Source organism: Anoplophora glabripennis, unplaced genomic scaffold, assembly GCF_000390285.2.
Source record: "Anoplophora glabripennis isolate ALB-LARVAE unplaced genomic scaffold, Agla_2.0 scaffold1341, whole genome shotgun sequence".
In the NCBI taxonomy this organism is placed as follows: domain Eukaryota; kingdom Metazoa; phylum Arthropoda; class Insecta; order Coleoptera; family Cerambycidae; genus Anoplophora; species Anoplophora glabripennis.
This window is the reverse complement of record NW_019417421.1, coordinates 26,213-45,652: the sequence shown is the minus strand read 5'-3', so window position 1 is coordinate 45,652 and position 19,440 is coordinate 26,213. Positions and strand designations below refer to the sequence as shown.

The following is a 19,440-nucleotide window of genomic DNA, read 5'->3' as shown; positions in this document are numbered from 1 at the left end:
CGTAAAATGTCAAATACTAACATAAATATAAAATAAAAGAACATCCTACCTGACATCGTTTGTTTTTTTTTTAATGAAATCTTATTGTTAATTCATAATAAATATCGTTTATCAACCAATTGTGCATTTTAACGAAATATTTGAAGGATATTCCTACATATACATAAGTACTTATTATAATATTTCGTTTGTTCATAATTTTCAAGATGAGAAAAATAATAAAAAACCATATGGTGCGTTTTGAAAAAAAAAAGAAATGTTACGCGACGGACTCGAACCAGCGATCTCATGACTGTCAGTCCCGAACGCTACCAATTAGGCCACGCTCCCAGTTGAACAATGTGTCACATTTAATGGATTTAGCCGTCACGTAAAACTTCAAAATCGATTATCTTGGTAATTTATAAACGTTGCGTCGAACTACATCGGAAAATTCTTATTGAAGGTCCAAACTACACGTACCATGAATATCAAAAATTACAAAAATCCGACTACCTTACCTTCTCCTTGTAAGGTGGAGGAAGTGCAATTAAGTCTGTAACTGGTAGCGACCAGGTATATAGGCCACAGTAAAACATCCTGAAAAACCATTGTATTTTAAATATTTCAAGAGTAAATACCACTGTAAAGTCAGTAATTCTCAACAAGTAAATCATGCATATTTATTTTAAATTTGACTTTTTTATTCCCAATTAAAAAACTATTAATTACATATTATACACAGTAAACTTGAAATGTATGAACACATTTCATATCTACTTTGAATAAGGTGATGTCTGTGTACAAAATTGTTACAATAAAAAAAAAAACAATTTTTGCAGTTCTTTTATTTTACGAATGTAAGTGAAAATAATTATCATGATATAATAAAATCCATTATATCCCTTTTTATCAACCCATTTTGCCAAGATATAAAATTCTTATTCTAAAAAAATATAATTAATTATATATACACGTTGCATTTCAAAGAAAATAATAACAATAAACAACTATTTTGAGTAAATATATACAAATATATTCATAATTACAATAAACCATACACATAAACTCTTTAATAATTTAAATTTAAAATTATATTTATATAAAACAAATTTGAATAAAATTAAGGTCAAAGCCCACTAGTAGCATACCATTCCACACAATGCCACACCACTTGATGTGGGATTACGTGGGTTCAGTTGTGTGGACATTTACAACAATTTTTTTTTTACATTGAAGGAAAATGGCAATAGTAGCTTCGTATATAATTTAGAGTTTGGAAGCAGTGACAGAATTTTTAGAAAATTATGCAGCTTTATTACAAACAAAAAAGAAAATATTGGGTCAACAAAATTCCTAGAAGTCAAGACAATTATGGTGTTTGTCACCTCTTATTATTTGCTAGATCTTGGAGGTAAGGAGGTTTAATATGCAGTAATAAGCTTCGGATACATCTACAAATTTAGTATCATCACATGTCGGGTAACATGGTATGGTGCAGCGTGTGCAAATATGTTTTAAGCATATTTAAAATCAAATGGAAATTATATACACGTACTCTTATCACATGGCGAGGCGTGGCATGGCATGGGGTGCATAGCTGCTAGTGGGTTTCGGCCTTTGCAGTAGTGTAAGTAGCAGAGATATATAAAACTAAACTTAAAATACTGTATGGGAAATAATATTTGGTAAGATGTGAAAAATTAGAATTAAATGATAAAGCACATTTTTTTTATTTATTTAAAAAAACGATTTAAGATTTATTTTTTTAAATATTTTTTAAATTATTACGTTATATCCTACAGAAAAATAAAACAACAATAATAAATTAGTTGAATATCAATGAAATTATATTTCGTATTTAAATGTCTGACTGATTAAAATGTGAAATATGGGAGTATATAAAATATTTAACAAAGTTTTAAATGAAGAAAAAAGAAGTGTCCAAAAATCAAATAATATTTTCATTATAATAATAAATATATAAAAATATACCATTTTTGCACTTGTACTGTCCAATGAAATTAAAATCTGATGATATTACCAAAAGAAAACCTGTAACAAACATTTTATATTACTCACTGCCAATGATGTGAAAGCATTTTCAAATCTTTGTTTAGTGCCTACTATTACAAGGCCCTTTTTAATATACAGGGTGTCCCACCAGAAATCGCGACTATCAATATCTGGGAAAGTACTGATCCGATAAATCTGAAAATTTGGCAACCTAGCAAAGGCAGTATGACCAACACAGATAAAATATTTGGAACTATTTTTATGGCATTTCCGGTTATACTGGAAATCGACTAACTTTTTTATTTTAAATGGGACACCCTATATATTAATTGCATTTTCGGATTCTAGATGAAATTTGAGGGTCACTATTAAATATTCCCTATACCTAGCAGTTATTGCAGATTATTTCAATAGTCAATAAATCACTGATAAAAACTATCATCACTTTCAAGGTTCATAACATCTTCTAAACTAGAGGAGATACAGAATTGTCTATCTAAAATTACTTGAGAGTTGAGCCATCTATCTGTTTAGCAGGGCAATAAAGTCATATCTATCGGGTGTCCAAAATTCATGCAAGATTTGAATTTTGCGCCATTTGTGCAGTAAAGTGTTGGAAATGAAAAAAAAAGAGAGTATGTCAGCTGACAATTCAGGGAGACTGGATCAATTAATGATCTTAAACAGTCTGGTCATCCTTCAACAAGTCATTCCACACAAAACATTGAAGCAGTTTGTGAGTGTCGCTGAGAGTGCATGAACATCACTTCGGCACTGTGGTCGTATTTTCTACAGCATATTCTCACAAAAGATTTGCATCTTTATGCTTATAAAATTCAACTGAAGCTACTGAAGAGAGTTCGTTGAATGGATTATAGAACAAGTGGATGCTGATTTTTCGAACAAACTCATCTTCAGCGATGAGGCTCATTTTCATCTTGATGGCTTCATGGAACCATTCTTCTTCAAAAATACAGCTGGCCTATTATTGTCTGACCAATGGTATTCACTATCATGATGTGATAATCCAGTTTTTTGGGCCTAAATTGCAAGATATAGATGTAGGCGTGGTGTGGTTTCAACAAGACGGTGCCACATAGCATGAGAAAGAATAACCCTTTTTAGTAGAGACAATCATATATGCCAACCTCATAGTGCACATTGTTGTGAAGAATTACTCAATTTTTTTTACAAGATCAATTTTTGACATTATGTACTTTGGACATAAGTGCCAAAAAAATTTCTTCTTTGTCGCGATATTCTGGCAATATTAGAAATATTTAAGAAATGTCAAACCGCAAGTGACAAACTAGAATTATAAAATTTACTTATTTAAATTTGTAGAACAATATTGACTTTTAAATTAGAATTAATTAATGAATTAAAATTATATCAATGTTATTGAGCATGCACATTAACGATAATTTCATGTAAGCGAAGTAGACTCATAACAGGATATCATACAAGACAAGTTTGGTTATGGTTACGTGTATGTCAGCTTTGCGGTTTCTTGCTTTCATTTTCCTAAGTTTTGTAATATTTTTTGATATATTATCATGTCTAATATACCAGTTAGTATGAGTGCAATTTTGGTGTACTTTGAACTGTAGCCGCTAGACGTGACAATCTCTTCCTCAGGCAAGCCGTTGACTATGTACCCGACGTGACCGACAAACACAAAATACCTAGACACCAACTTTTTGACCCTGGGTGACCACCCTAACGACATCCCCTCCCTGCCCGCTAACCTTTTCTGTTTCAGAGACCGCCAGGATCAAGAAACGAGGACAACGGTGTCGCTGTGTACACACACCCCCCCATATCCTCCTTACCCCTCCCCTCCCGCGCTAGGCTAAGGGCCACAGCAAAGCGCATCCCAGGCTACATAGCCGCACTAGCCTACCCAACCATACCACACATAAACATGACACCACCCCCGGGGTTTACACAGACGAGCCGGCGAAGCAAGAAGAGCGCCAGAAGAAAGGGCCCTAGACGGCGGGGCCCAGCAGGACAAGAGGTCCCACAAAGTGCCTACACCGGCCGCATTTGCGGTCGGGGTAGACGACGGATGGAGTCCACCTACAAAGGCTGTCCAGGCCTACACGAGATGAGGCAGGATAAAGAGGGGATAATCCCCCTCGATCCCAAATCATTGAGGCCAATTTCTAGCCATGGAATAATGGCGCGTGTGTACTTTGAACTTTAAAGAAAAAGAAGCTCATCGAAAAGGGAGAAAATTCTGTTTCCTCTGGTTATTGACAAAAAAATGCTTTACGATGATGAACTTCCAGTTATCAGAGAAGTTCAAGAAAGTATGAGGAGGAAAATATACAGGGTGATTCAGGTTTAATCTGGATAACTTCAGATTAAAATAATGTTCATTCATGATATTAACTTATTTCCTAAATCGCACCGTTTCGGAGATAGAGGGCATTGAAGTAGGAATTTTTTTCCCGTTTTTCCCTCATATCACCCTGTATATAGTCGAGATAAAGTGCTAGTTTACCTACAATAAACCTGTGGGGAATATTCATCTAAACATATCGCACTTTTAGGTTTTCCTAACCTATGGACAAATATCCAAATGCACTTGTCCTAATCATGCATGTATCTAATCCTAAAGGATTAGATACATGACAACTCTTGCCATCTTTGGTCACACCAATTTGTCTACTACAGACATGGTCTGTAAATGGAACAAACCAGAGTAGTTCAGAAAATCAACCACAAACCGCTAAAGATGACAACAATGACAGTTCAAAAAAATTCACCTGCGTATGAGAATATTCTTTTCGAGCATGCGCATTGAAGTTGTCAAAAAAATTGATTTTTTGTTTATATCTCCGGAATCTATTAACCGATCTCAATAAAATTTGGTACATATAATGTATAGGCCTTATATTCCCTGAAATATGAGCTTTAAAGGTTCAACCAGTAGTGTACAACTGGACAGGGGTTACCCCCTTTTTTTCCAAAAAACCTATGCCACTGCATTTTTTACATGTTATTGTAACTTATTTATATTTTAATGCACAAAATACGTAAAAAAGGTGACTTTAATTTTTTCCCGAAGATTCGCCGTTCTCAAGTTATTCATACCAATACAATCCCCTTGTGGCAGACACTTCTAACGATAATATTACAAGAATATTTGTTTATGTTTAAAAGTAAGTGCAATTTGAAAGCACATTTACAAAATTATTTACGCTCCTTTCTACACCATCTGTGAGGTAGTGTGCGATATAAACAAAAAATCAATTTTTTTTTTAAACCTCAACACCCTGTATCTCTAAAACGGGGACATTCCAGACCTATGTTTATAAGGCAAACACATATTATTTTAAAGAGATCTATCTACCCTCGAAGTTTCCTGCATAAAATTCGGATCACCCTGTACAGCACATGGGTCAGATTCGGTCTGTACAATTTCAACTGATAACTTGTTGTGGGTTGCCTAAATATGTGACGTCAGACTAAAAGAGTCTATTTAAGTACTGCACGAGTTATTTCCTGGTCGTGTAATTTCTCGTTTTGATTATCAGAATTGGCCGCCCATATCATAAAATTTAAAGCCATTGGACTTTTCTCTTTACAGTTTCTTGAAGTTAAGGTCCCACACCTTGAAGGAGGAAATTGAGCACTGTATTAATAAAATTCAGTCAAATTTATGCAAAATGGTTATGGAAAATTTCAACAAAAGCGGCTATTTACCCGATATCCTATTCCATATATATTACCTTGTACTGTATACTTTATGAATCAATAAAAAATTAACAATTTTTAATTAAATATCTGTTTTCTATCAAAATTACTTCTTACGTGAATTTTGGACACCCTTTAGTTCCAAAATGTTCCTTTTAATTAGAAAGTGTATCAGTTTAAACATTTGCTGTTTATCAATGTAACAAGTGGCATAGCTGTAATAGATCTTCAAACAGGTGATGTTTATCCTTGTTGTAAGACAAGGCATATGTATCAACCCATCTCTCACATAAACTTGTTTATAAAGGAAGGACAAATATGACAATATTATGATTATTTGGGCATGCTTTTTCATAACATAAATTTTGTGGCTAGGTATAGCATTAATTTATATGAACAAAGTTTTTGTTATTAAATGTGAAATAGAGAATTACTGCTAAGGATGATGCAAAAGTCATTAAATTCTCAAGCAGATTTATATGAAGTATATAAAAATATTGAACAATTTTAAGAAAAATAAGACATGTATCATTTCTTGAAACATTGAAAACTGAAAAGTTGGTTGTTTTATTTTTTCTGTATCTTTTTATTGTAAGTATTACACTTCAACTTGATTTAATGTTTCCTCATATTTTGCAGCTGTTATTTGTAAAAAAATTTTGAATCAAATTAAACAAATAAATGAATATCGCAAAAGTGACAAAATAAACTTTTGTTGAAAAAGCAACAAATTAAAAGATGCATTTATCTGGCTTCAAGTTGGTATTTTCATAGGAATTAATATAGTCTAAGCATGATAGAGAAATGCTTACAGAAATTATTACCTTGACAAAAAAAATACGACCATATAGAAAATTAAATTTTAAATTAAGTTTCTTGTTCTTTAAACTCGATCCAAAATGGTCAAAAAAAATCGCAAAGTTGCAAAAAACGGTTTTTCTAAAATAACTAAAAAAATTGAGCACCGATTGAAAAATTTTAAATGAGAAGGTTGTAGGTTTTAAAAAGATCTATCGACTGATTTTTTGTAAGTATCGATTGCTTTGTTACTTTTCGAGATATATCGAAAAAACCGTTAAAATCTTCTCTTTTCTCTTCTTCTATAACTCGTTTACATTTACATTCCCATATTTGCTATTTACTGCAAGCATAGCCCACGGCAAGCCAAAAAAGGACATTTTTGAAAAATTTAAAAATATTAATTATTTTTCGATATATCGATTTTTTTTAAAAAAAGGCGTTCTCGAAAATTGGCTGGGTCTTCTCAGTGGATAGCCCTACAGTAACGATTTTCGGTTTATTTTCTTCGTAAAGTTATATTATCATGCTGTTAAAAAATGTTGATGATTTTATTAATTTTAAGGATCAAAAAATGGCATTGAAAAAGTTGCACTTTTTTTGGGTGTTTTTTTCAAATAACTGTTTCAATTTTTATTTTATGAAAATGACTTTTAAAGAAAGAAACTGCTGACATTTTTTCACGAATTTAAAAAAAATTTTGAGGATGCAATTAACATTTTACAGTGTTGCGCTTGATGGAGATTAATATTGAATACTTATATTTTCAAAAAAAATAGTAGGATATGTTTACTTGATTTTTAGTATTAGTAATTGAGTAATAAACTAAGCGTGCAAGGCGTGTAAGGATATAGTAATAGCCCAGTGATGAAAATATCAAAATTTTCTTTGGCGCTTAACGTGTTAAACTTATTTTACACCAAAATTAATTATTGAAATGATGAAGTAATTGTTGAAAAGCCAGCAACAAGTACGTTAGTATGATTAATGGAGCAAAAAAATTAAGGTATTAAACGAAAAATATTGTAATATTCTTAATTATTAAAATGACGATAAAATAAAAAAAATGTAAATTAAATAAAAACTAAATATTTACAGGACTATTTTGCTTCAAAGGCGAAAATGACTATAATATTTGTGTTTAGCTACCCCAGATTAAGTATAAAAGAATTTTTGTACGGGGTCCAGAAGCCGAGATATCAAAGATTTTGCAAGCGCGAGCCATTTAGACTGCACATCATAGTTTTCTGAGCAAGTGCGCGCCGCTTCCCCCTACTTCTCCGTCCCATCCAGCTGACGCACTCAGTGTTTGCACGCTTCAATTGAGTACACTAAGTGCCTGCACGCTTCAATTTATTACTCAATTACTGATACTAAAAATCAATTAAACATATCCTATTTTTATTTTTTTTTGAAAATATATTTAATATTAACCTCCATCAAGCGCATCGCTGTAAAATGTGAAATTGTGTCTTCAAAATTTTTTTAAATAAAAAAATTATCTCGGCTCCAGAAGGACGTGGAAAAACATTTTTTTTTAAATTCGTGAAAAAATATCAGCAGTTTCTTTCTTTAAAAGTCATTTTCATAAAATAAAAATTGAATTAGTTATTTGAAAAAAAAACACCCAAAAAAAGCGCAACTTTTTCAGTCATTTTTTTATCCTTAAAATTAATAAAATCGTCAACATTTTTTAACAGCATGATAATATAACTCTTTACGAAGAAAATAAACCGAAAATCGTTACTGTAGGGCTATCCGCTGAGAAGATCTAGCCAATTTTCGAGAGTGCCTTTTTTTCAAAAAATCGATATAAAAAATAATTAATATTTTTAAATTTTTCAAAAATGTACTTTTTTGGCTTGCCGCGGGCTATGCTTGCAGTAAATAGCAAATATGGGAACGTAAATGTAAACGAGTTATAGAAGAAGAGAAAAGAGAAGATTTTTAACGGTTTTTTCACTATCTCGAAAAGTAACAAAGCAATCGATACTTACAAAAAATTTGTCGATAGATCTTTTTAAAACCTACACCCTTCTCATTTAAAATTTTTCAATCGGTGCTACATTTTTTTAGTTATTTTAAAAAACCGTTTTTTGTTTTGTTTTTTTTAAATCATTTTCGCCATTTTGGATCGAGTTTAAAGAAACTCAATTTAAAATTTAATTTTTTATATGGTCATATTTTTTTTTTGTCCAGGTAATAATTACCGCAAATTTAACATTAATCCGTGACAGAATGCTTGAACTAATAAAAAATTGTAGCAAACACTTGTAACGAGACCAAAACTAGGATTAAACCTGGTTTTGAAACCAATTTAATTGAATAACACACATTTTTTAAAATCACGATAATGGTAAAAGAACTTGTATTTTGGGAACAATTTAAAATAAATATTTGCGATTTGGTGATGTTTAACTTTACACATCTTTCAAAGAAAGCACAAGTTACATACATTCATTTTCGGGGAGATAAATGAATCATACCTACTTTAGTTTTAGCATAATAAAACGTACTTACAATTAAGATAAAAATGGATTTGGTGATTCGTTGTTCTGCGCCCAAGAAGAGTTCAAATTAGTGGCCACATTTCTATTAGCTGGTGTCCAAGGATCTTGAGTTGGTGGTATACTTCCTGATTCTTGATTCACTATGCCAGTAGAAGAAAACTGAGAATTTACATTATAAGGGGACTGGCCAACTGGTACAGAACTAAATGATCCACCAGGTGGGTTAAACGGTATAAACGGTTGCTGCTTGATTTCATTGATTGATGGTTTGTTTACTGTTGGATGGAAAACTGGTCTGGAGGGTGTTGTCGTGGAGGCATTTGAAAAGGGGTTCGCTGTTGAACTTGGGTTTGCCACTTTACCTGCGAGTTTTAACAAACAATTTTGGATATATGTAATTCAGTAACTGCATAATATAAAAATGAGCAAAAATCCAGAGATTATACTATAATACTTTTTCAAAATGTTATGTAAATCAATAATCTCCGTCTCTAATAATATCTTATGTCAATCATTGCTGTGATTATTCTAATTATTATTATTTCATAACAACTATGCTGGTAATAAATATATAGTGTAACTTTGAATTCGGTCAGAAAACTGAATTTTTCTTAAAACCCTTTTTTTCATAATTTTCATAATCATACTCCGTTGCTGCATAAGTTCCTGTAGGAACACATTTGGGAATTGTGGTATATGCTATTGTCAAATTTCATAATTTAAATAAAAGGTGGAGAATTTTATTAAAAAGCAAATTTGCACACTAAGGTTATGGTACTCTACAGACACTAAATACCTTGTATATAAGAGCCACACAAATCGATTTGCTGTGACTTCACCAGATGCATAAGACCTCAGTAGAGAAGGCTAGTCATTGTGCTTCATAAGCGTTCAGATCAGGATTGGATTCTGCTTAAATATAAACTCTGCAGAATATACCGAAGAAGAAAATAGTAAAAACAACCCGTATTTTGTTTAAAATTTTAAAACTTTTTAATACTTCATGTTTCAACTTTCCTAAATATGTTCCCTATCTACTTTACATAGTGACCGTAGTATGGCTCAGCTACTCTAGCCCAATGTCAGGGGTCACTGACAGAATAATAATTCAACTGTTTTTATAAACTTGAAATGATTTTAAAAAAATATTTCATATCAATTAGATTATTATTTTTATCTTGTATTATGTACTTTTTTAAAACAACAAAAATAATTATTTCTATCTGAATACCAATATTGGTTGTCCTTTAATAAATCTTGTAAAAATGTTTAACTTTTTAAAGATAAAATGTTTTTTAATGTAAAAAACTCCACCTTTTAATCATGCCCTGCATGTATGTATGTTATAAAAATTTTATTTTACGTAATGGCTGATTTACATTTTGTGAAGTAACAAGTGCAGGTGAGAAATGATTAGTTAACATGTTTTTATGGTGTCAAGTGTTAAGTGTAAACAAAATGTTCACACACTTTGATTTGCACTTGCTACTTAACAAAATGTAAATCAGCCATAAGTGATAAACATATAATTGACAAATAACTTTATTTGATGGTTGGAAAAACTGGTTCTAAGTATAATTATAAATAATTATTTGTCATCGTTACAGTGGTTTCTTGATCACTTAGATGACGAATATTTTATGATTTGGTGCAGGAAAAAATATTCTTGAAAAAATAATTATATTTTGCTTCATATGTTCACATCTCTATAAAATGAAATTTATAGCAAAAGTTGATAGTTTTGGATATTTCAAAAGAACCTTAATTTGTCATTAATGCGACGAATAATTAGCTATTGCAATTCAAGGGTTAAGTGGTGGAGCACGTTTGTGAACTTCCCCTTAAGGTTTTTAGGTACATACATACATACGATGTTGTTTTTTCTGTTGAATATTCTGTATGTTGTACCGAAAATAAAGGTATTTATTTATTAATATAAATTATTATTATTTAAATTTTAGTGTTTTCATAGGAGTGTACTTCCTAATACTACTAATTGTAAAATAAACAAAAAGATATAACTTTTTGCATTTTTGTTTCCTTCTACCGTTAATATGCATAATAATTCAAGTTATGCAACAAAAATTATGTTAAATACTTTGATATGACAAAAATATAGGTGCTAAAACCTACAGAGGTTGTTAGAAACTTCAATACAATTGTACATTCACGACGATTTATTTCCAAAATTTGTGAATACATTAAACTTACAAATTATTTTAAAATCTCTCCTTTAATATCTTTAGAATCGAGGTATAAAGTTTTAAGAAATTTTCATTTAATTCCTGGAACAACACAAAAATCATAGACGCGGACACATAATTTAGTCCTCATAAAAAATTGGGAAAGAAAATAAATTTATTTTACAACTGGTTTTCGAAGTGAGTACCTTGACTCCTTATGCAGGCAGGAGCCCGTTTCCTTATTTCACTTTGGAAGTTCTGTGTAATTTGTACGTTTAATGTATTCACAAATTTTGGAAATAAATTGTCGGGAATGTACAATTGTATTGATAGGCCAGTCATTATAGCTTTTTTTCGGGAAAAAAATACTATTAGAAGTTTCTCTGCGGAATATTGTTCCGAAACGTGTTATAAACAAAATATCAAAAAATCAACTCGAGACTAGTTGGGAAACTTTGTTAAAACAATAGTCAAAATTATGGAAAAGTGGTTTTTGACTCGCGTAAAAAAACTGTTATTCATAGAGAAAAAAGGTTTATACAAAAAAGGTAGATATTACATAAATCTGTGAAATAAAACAAGTCCGATTAAATTCCGATAATTTGTTTATGCGCAAGCGCTCAAAAATTGTCGAAAATGTCCGCTTTTTTCAATTGCTAATAATTAATGCAATTTTCATCACAGACACTTGTAATTCAGAATGTTTGAGGCTTTTTGCACCCTTAATAAGTGGTAAAAATTTCATCCCAAAAACTTCATTAGCTTGGCGTTGACGGAATTTATTATCTAAGAAGATGCTATTTTCAATTCACTTTTCCCAAGCTCCATGGGCGAAGTTAAGGGGGTGGCAAAATCCGAATTAGCCCCCCCAAAAACATTATTACACGTACACATCAGAACAGAAAATAAAAAACATACTTTTTTGACAAAAAAAAAAATAATTGTATAACTTCATATTTGATAGTTGTTTCAATTGAATCCAAGTCGGCGTCACTGCCCAACAGAAGTCGGAATTGATAATGAGGTTTTAAAGGCGGAAACGACCGTAATTAAGAACTGTGTCAGGAAACGGGACGAAAATATTAGTATATCTGATATTACATATGTTGTCAGAAAAGACACATTTCCAAATTTTAAGGTCAACCGTGGGTCAAGCAGTTCAGTTCTTTAGCACTTGCTAACATTGAAAGTGACATTTCAAAATCCCTGATTCTAGACGATATTCTGGAAGAATTTATAACTTTTAAAATAAAATTATGACAAAAAAAATTTTTTTTTTCATTTACTTTTAGTATTTATGGATTGGTAGAAAAATATGCTTACCTTACTTTGATACATACACAAAAATAGAATGAAAAAAATATATATATTTTTTCATATTAGGGCTTTAGCCCCCCCAGATCCGATGACTTAACTTCGCCCATGCCAAGCTCACAGGCGTAGTAGGGTTTCAATCATTAGTTATTTTTGTATCTAAATAGTTGTATTGACATTATGCATTTACTGATAATTTAATTTTTCAAATTTAATTTGTTTAAAAATGACTGAAAAAATGTTAATATTTATTAAATTGTTAAGCGCGCATGCTCCGCCTCGCTCTCCCCACTCGTTCGCTAGACCAAGTAATAGAACGCATCACCGCTATCTTCTTTTTCACAATTAAATAGTTGAATTCACCTTAATGTTAATGTAGGATATGAAAATATAGCTCTTAATGTATACCCTTTCCAAATTTCGGCTCTTAATATTAATAATTAAGGTCACTGCGATTAAATAAAAAAAAAATATATCTCAGCTTCTAATCAACTTACGATGTTTTTTTTAAATTCGAAGAAAATTAAAGTATAGAGGTTATTATTTTATTTTATAATAATTACTTATCTTAACAATTTAATAAATATTAACATTTTTTCAAAGTAATGTTTAAACAAATTAAATTTGAAAAACTAAATTCTCAGTAAATGCATATGTCAATACAACTATTTAGGTACAAAAACAACTAATGATCGAAACTCTACAACGCCTGTGAGCTTGGGAAAAATGAATTGAAAATAGCATCTTCTTAGATAACAAATTCCGCCAACGCCAAACCAATGAAGCTTTCGGGCTGAAATTTTTATCACTTATTAAGGGTGTAAAAAGCCTCAAAAATCCTGAATTACAAGTGTCTACGATGAAAATTGCACTAATTCACAGGTAAACATTTGATCTAAGCGGGAACACCGTAATCGGTATAGGCTACTAGGGGTTTTTGGGGTCGCTGATTACGATGAGGGTCAGTTAACCTCCATCACGTCAGGTTCAAGGTCATTTGAAGGTCAAATGCAGAAAGCCATACAAAATCTGAAAAAAATCATGGATATGTTTTTGAGGTCGGACAATCCGAATCTGAGGTCAGCTAAGCTCCACAAGGTCAAGGTCATTTGAAGGTCAAATGCAGAAAAAGCCATAAAAAATCTGAAAAAATCATGGATGTTTTTGAGGTCGGACAATCCGAATCTGAGGTCAACTAAGCTCCACAAGGTCAAGGTCATTAGAAGGTCAAATGCAGAAAAAGCCGTGGAAAAGTCTGAAAAAAATCATGGATACGTTTTTGAGGTCGAGGAATCCGAATCTAAGGTCAGCTAAGCTCCACAAGGTCAAGGTTATTTAGAGGTGAAATGCAGAAAAAGCCTTGATAAAATGTGAACAAATTCATCTTTATGTTTTTGGGGTCAGGAAATCTGAATCTGAGGTCTTTGAAGTTCCAAAAGGTCAAGGTTAAGGGATGAAGTAATTTTTGAAAAAATCTGAAAAAATGATGGTGGATTAAGGTGAATCCAGACGTTTTTATGTCTAGAATATACAAGTTACTTCTGAGGATACTTATTGGGAGCTGTGTCAATTCTTTTTTACTTTTATACTTTTACTACCTTTTATGCTTCACTTGTGAGCTTAAACTTGATTTGTAGTGTGATCTGAAATGTTACTTTTTTGCAATATGGTACTTTTTTTATTAAACCCTAGTAAGGCAAAGTAGCAAAGCTCATAAAATTTCGGTTTCGTACATGAAAATTTATGTGTGGTTGCACCCAGGGCACCTCCACGCTGTGACGGTGGGCAACGGAGTTGTTTCACTATCCGGCGAAGTACCTGGGTGATGGCTTTCATGCCGTCATGGCAACCGCACATAAACAAATTACGAGACAGGGCTTAGACCCAGAATCGACGGCTGGTCAGGGTGGGAAAGCGGGCTCGCAGGCGTCGTCATCATACGACCGTAGCTCTACATCGGTGGGAAACTTGGCCGATGTAGAGTCAAAAGCTACAAGTCAAATTTCATGCAAAAACAATCCAAACAACTTTTGTGTTGTTTGCGGGCAGTATACTGTGGGAAGTAAAGCCAGATTCTCGGAAACATTGAAAAAAAAATATAAAGAATGCTTTGCAATCAATACTGGTTGCTTTCAACGGAAATTGTTTGTTATTTCTTTTACTAGTAGCTATATAGATGCCTCTTCTGCTAGTAAACCTCATAGGAGATAGAACGGTAGCCACATATAACCCGCAGAAAATGTTCTTCGATATACTGACTTTACGGTATTATTATCGGATCAGTGATATATAACTGAATAAGCGCGATGATTCAAGCAAAAGTACTTTAGGCAGTTTTGTTACTTATCTGTGATATATGAGTGAGCGAGTTCCACATTTCAAGCGAAAGTGCGTTAAATGAGTATAAATCTTGTAGAACAGTTGCTTATATATGCAAATATATACACAAGTAAGAAGTAAGGGTTTATATAAAAAAACATGAAGAATAACAACTAAAAAATGTTATGTTAAAAATTTTCTTTTGAACTTGACCTTCTAATACCTTGACCTTGACCTTGTGGAGCTTAGCTGACCTCAGATTTGGATTCTCCGACCTCAAAAACATATCCATGATTTTTTTCAGACTTTTCCATGGCTTTTTCCGCATTTGACCTTCAAATGACCTTGACCTTGTGGAGCTTAGCTGACCTCAGATTCGGATTGTCCGACCTCAAAAACATATCCATGATTTTTTTCAGATTTTTTCAAATGACCTTGAACTGACCCTCTCATTGTAATCAGCGACCCCAAAAACCCCTAGTAGCCTATACCGATTACGGTGTTCCCGCTTAGATCAAATGTTGACCTGTGATTATTAGCAATTGAAAAAAACGGCCATTTTCGACCATTTTTGAGCTCTTGCGCATAAACAAATTATTCGAATTTAATCGGACTTGTCTCATTTTAAGGACGGGATTTTGTACAAAAAATATCGCCCAGCGTGAGTCACGAAACGGGACCCCGGCAGGTGCTGCTCTAGCGGCCAACGCTTCAAGTCTAATAATTTACACTGCAACCATATTCGCCCGATTTTTCAGGAACGGCTCCAATTTGTGTACATACAATCTTATAAGGAAAGAGAGTAAATATTTTATTAATCAGTAATAGATTATCGAGGACAATAATATTTTTTTATTGAGTAGGCAATAATTTTTAGTTAATAAGCTTAAACAATCTTATAATTACTATTCCTTCATTATAAAAACAGAAATACGGTTTTTAAAATTACATGTAGTTTCTTCTTCAAAATTGACGTTAAAACACGTATAACATGGAATAGTCAACAGACTAATGTTTATATTTTCACATTAACAATCCGATAATGTAAATTAACTGCTATTTTCAGTAAAAAAATATATACCTAACCTGAAATATTTTTTTACTTTGGCGAGTCGTATTAACTTAAAAACACTGCTTAATTACTAAAATATATAGAATCTTGCTATTAATTGCGTTTGGAGAATAATATGTATAGGCATAAAATATATATATAATATTACTGTATGTATTTAGTCCATTGAAATGAAGGCTGAACCTCCATTTTTTCCTCTGTCGATCAAACCTGGGCGCAAATATGTTTTCGACCCTCAGGAATCCGAATACGCAAAAATTTTTGACCTAGGTGATCAGGCAAGGGGTCAAAAGGTCAAAAACCCGTAAAAATAAGGTTTTTCGCAAATATCTCGTAAACTACGGCAAGTAGCAAAAAAATAATTGCACCATCGTGTTCCCAGGGAAATTTTACATCGATTTTATGCTATTGCTTATTAAAATTAAATAAATTTATGTCATGTTTTGGACAATTACCAAGCAATATAATGCGATTTCAAATATAATTAGCCTGCAGTTATAGTGGATCTGAATTCAATTGCCAGATACACTATTTTTTTTGCTACTTACTTTAATTTTTAAATGGAAAACCAAAAATAATACTAATGAAGAACAGAAAAAAAACTTTTTTAGAACGAAATACTTATTGCAAAAATGAAATATAGTGCTCTGAAAAATCGACTTGTAAAGCTTATTCTACAAATACTTGTTCATAAAAAAGTCAAAATTTGTATAAACAATTGTTCCCAGAATGACAACTTTTTATTTCTAAATTTTGAAGACTTTTGAGGAATTGAATAATGAATAAAATAAGCCTAGTAGTCCGGGCGAATTAGGTTTTTTTTCAAAAATCGGGCCTAAATCTAATCTAAATAAATTTTAGTGTCATCTAGACACTTGAAGGAACACAGGAAAATTTGGAAAATAATTTTTAACTTGACTTTTGTTAAAGTTATTCAATTGTTAATGAACTAATTTTTCGTGGACTTAATCTTTCATAAAATTTGTTGTAAAAGTTTAAATAATGTATCTAAATTTTTTTTTTCTCGGAGGTCTTTTTATATACATAATAAACAAGATTCCGTTGTAAAAGTTTATAACAGTTTTTTCATTTCACAATATTGACATTAGTTAGAAAAAAGTACAGAAAACCCAGAAAATGTACCCTTAATCGTGTGATAATTTAAACAAATAAAAAAACATCGTAAACAAATGGAATAAAAAATATAAAAAAAATTTTATTGAGTAGTCCAGTAGTTACTCTATAAAATTGTCTTAAATAGTGGAATTCGTAACTTCAATAGTTTAAAAGTTTTAGTCATTTAAAGAATTAGATAATGCATTTTTTTATAAACAAATGTTTATAAAAATAGAACCATTGTAGATATGAAGCAGGTAAAAAAATTCATGTTATAGATCAATAAATTATCTAAAAGATCTACCTGAATGTCAAAGACCGTATCATCAATAGTTTAGAAGTTATAACAATTTATAAGTTTATAAAATAGGTGACCGTTTCAGCTTTGATGTGATAAAGTATTTTTTTTTATTGGTACCCAATTTTGCTTATTTAAAGCACGCCCCAGACTGTTTAAATCCAACTTTTTAAAACGCGCGTTTTAAAGTTACCATGGCAACATCAAGAACCCAAGAAACGTCAAGTCTAAATGTCACCTTTTTAATTATTGATCTGACAGAAGTACCTTGTAACGTCAAATAAAATATTACTAACAAATGTTTGAAAAGCTTTATTCAAATATTTAACATGTTAATTATTTAAATAAATGTGAAATGTGCAGTCGGTATTGTTTGAAATATTAATGCTTCGGTTTTTTAAATCAGATGAAATGCTGTTCAAATTAATACATTTGACATTTTCCGAAGATAAGCAAGCACAACTCGTTCATCTGTATTTGTTACCTTTTGCTCTTCCATCATTTGATGAACTTGTCGTATTCTATTCTATAAGCGATTTTTGCGGTATTAATCGCGATTCTGCTTTACTATTTAAGTAATCAATGTTAGAAGTCATTTTTAAACAATATACAACTAGTAATAACTGTGGTGACAGCAATTAATCTTATGTGCCAATACAGTTACAAATTAATTTTTGTTTTCTCGTTTTCATGACAACGAAAGGTATACTGATGTAACATCACANTTTAGCTAAGTTAATAAACGCAATATATTAATAGAAAAACAAGTAAAATCAAACATTTGGTAAAACAAATTTTTTTATAACATTTCTCGGATTTTTCACTTTTTGTTAACTTTAAAAAATCATTATAAACAAATGAAAAACCTTTTATAAACTTTTACAACGGAATCTTGTTTATTATGTATATAAAAAGACCTCCCAGAAAGAAAAAAATTTGTAGATACATTATTTAAACTTTTACAAGTTTTATGAAAGATTAAGTCCACGAAAAATTAGTTCATTAACAATTGAATAACTAAGAAAAGTAAGTTAAAAATTATTTTCCAACTGGGCTGTGTTCCTTAAAGTGTCTAGATGACACTATAATTTATTTAGATTTTTAAATTAATATCGAATACTATAAAAAAATTATTTTGTGTTGCACACTTTGCTTGGAGGCGACGCGAGGACGCGGAAACCGCCGCGCGGAGCCATATTTTCAACGTCAAATTAAAATTATAAATAATGGAGCTACAATTCCGGGAGTCTCGACTTATTGTGCTGAAATTTTCTCCTCTTTCAGGATCTTTATTGAAATTTCAGCTATCTTCAATATTTTTTTAGTTATAGCTAAAAAAGGAGACTCCCTTTTTTCTCTTCGTTTTTTGTTTATAACAATTGCTATTTTTAATTGCGGATAAATTAAAAAATACTTCTTTCTCAGAATTTAATTCCGAATCCAATGTACTAACAACCATATTTTTAGGATTACAATAACTATTTTTCGCAGAAAACTCACTTCTCGACTAGACTAGTGGTTTCCTTCTTATCGGTAAGTAGCTACTGATTTGTAGATTGAAAAAGAAATCTACCTGAGCCAGACCAATTTTTAAGCTGTAAATTTATTTTGAAACTACCAAGGCTACAACATAAATAACGATTTTATGTGGGACACCCTGTACGTAAAATTTAATCTTATTCTAATAAAGAAACATTCGTACATATTATTGGTTTTTTATGCGTTATATTTTCGTACTACTTAAGCTTTACAAAATCTTATTACTTAGGTACTTTTAAAAAATTACCCATATTTATAAATCAAAGATAATATCAGACCATTATGGGCCCCATATTCTTTAAATAGTGTTTTCCGCAAAAACAAATAATTTCAAACATTTAATAACTGAATAATCTAAAGCTTATCAAATAATAGGAATGTTATGTCATACCACCTGAGTATTTTCAAAGACGCCGCAGTAAAACGAATAAACAGGTGCAAAAAACGATCATATCATTAAGGTTTTAGGTGCTGAAATCTACGAAAATACTATCTTTTTTATATATAATTCCACATGTAAATATTCTTATAACATTTTATTTTTGTGTTTACTTTTGTTCTACACGTTCTACTTTTAAGAATATGGCCACC

At 31.3% G+C, this 19,440-nt stretch overlaps 1 protein-coding gene across 2 annotated transcripts in view; it reads right to left on the bottom strand.

The window, feature by feature from the left end:
• Nucleotides 1–823: 823 nt before the first annotated feature.
• The window catches only part of LOC108914765 (epsin-2-like), a gene marked incomplete at its 5' end in the record, with an annotated part of 41,834 nt that continues 23,217 nt past the window's right edge, over nt 824–19,440 (bottom strand). The window contains 2 exon segments of one of the 2 annotated variants that reach the window (XM_023456271.1): nt 824–2,034; nt 9,019–9,370. In XM_023456271.1, the coding sequence (XP_023312039.1) occupies nt 9,021–9,370 (350 nt within the window). 2 annotated transcript variants of the gene reach the window in all.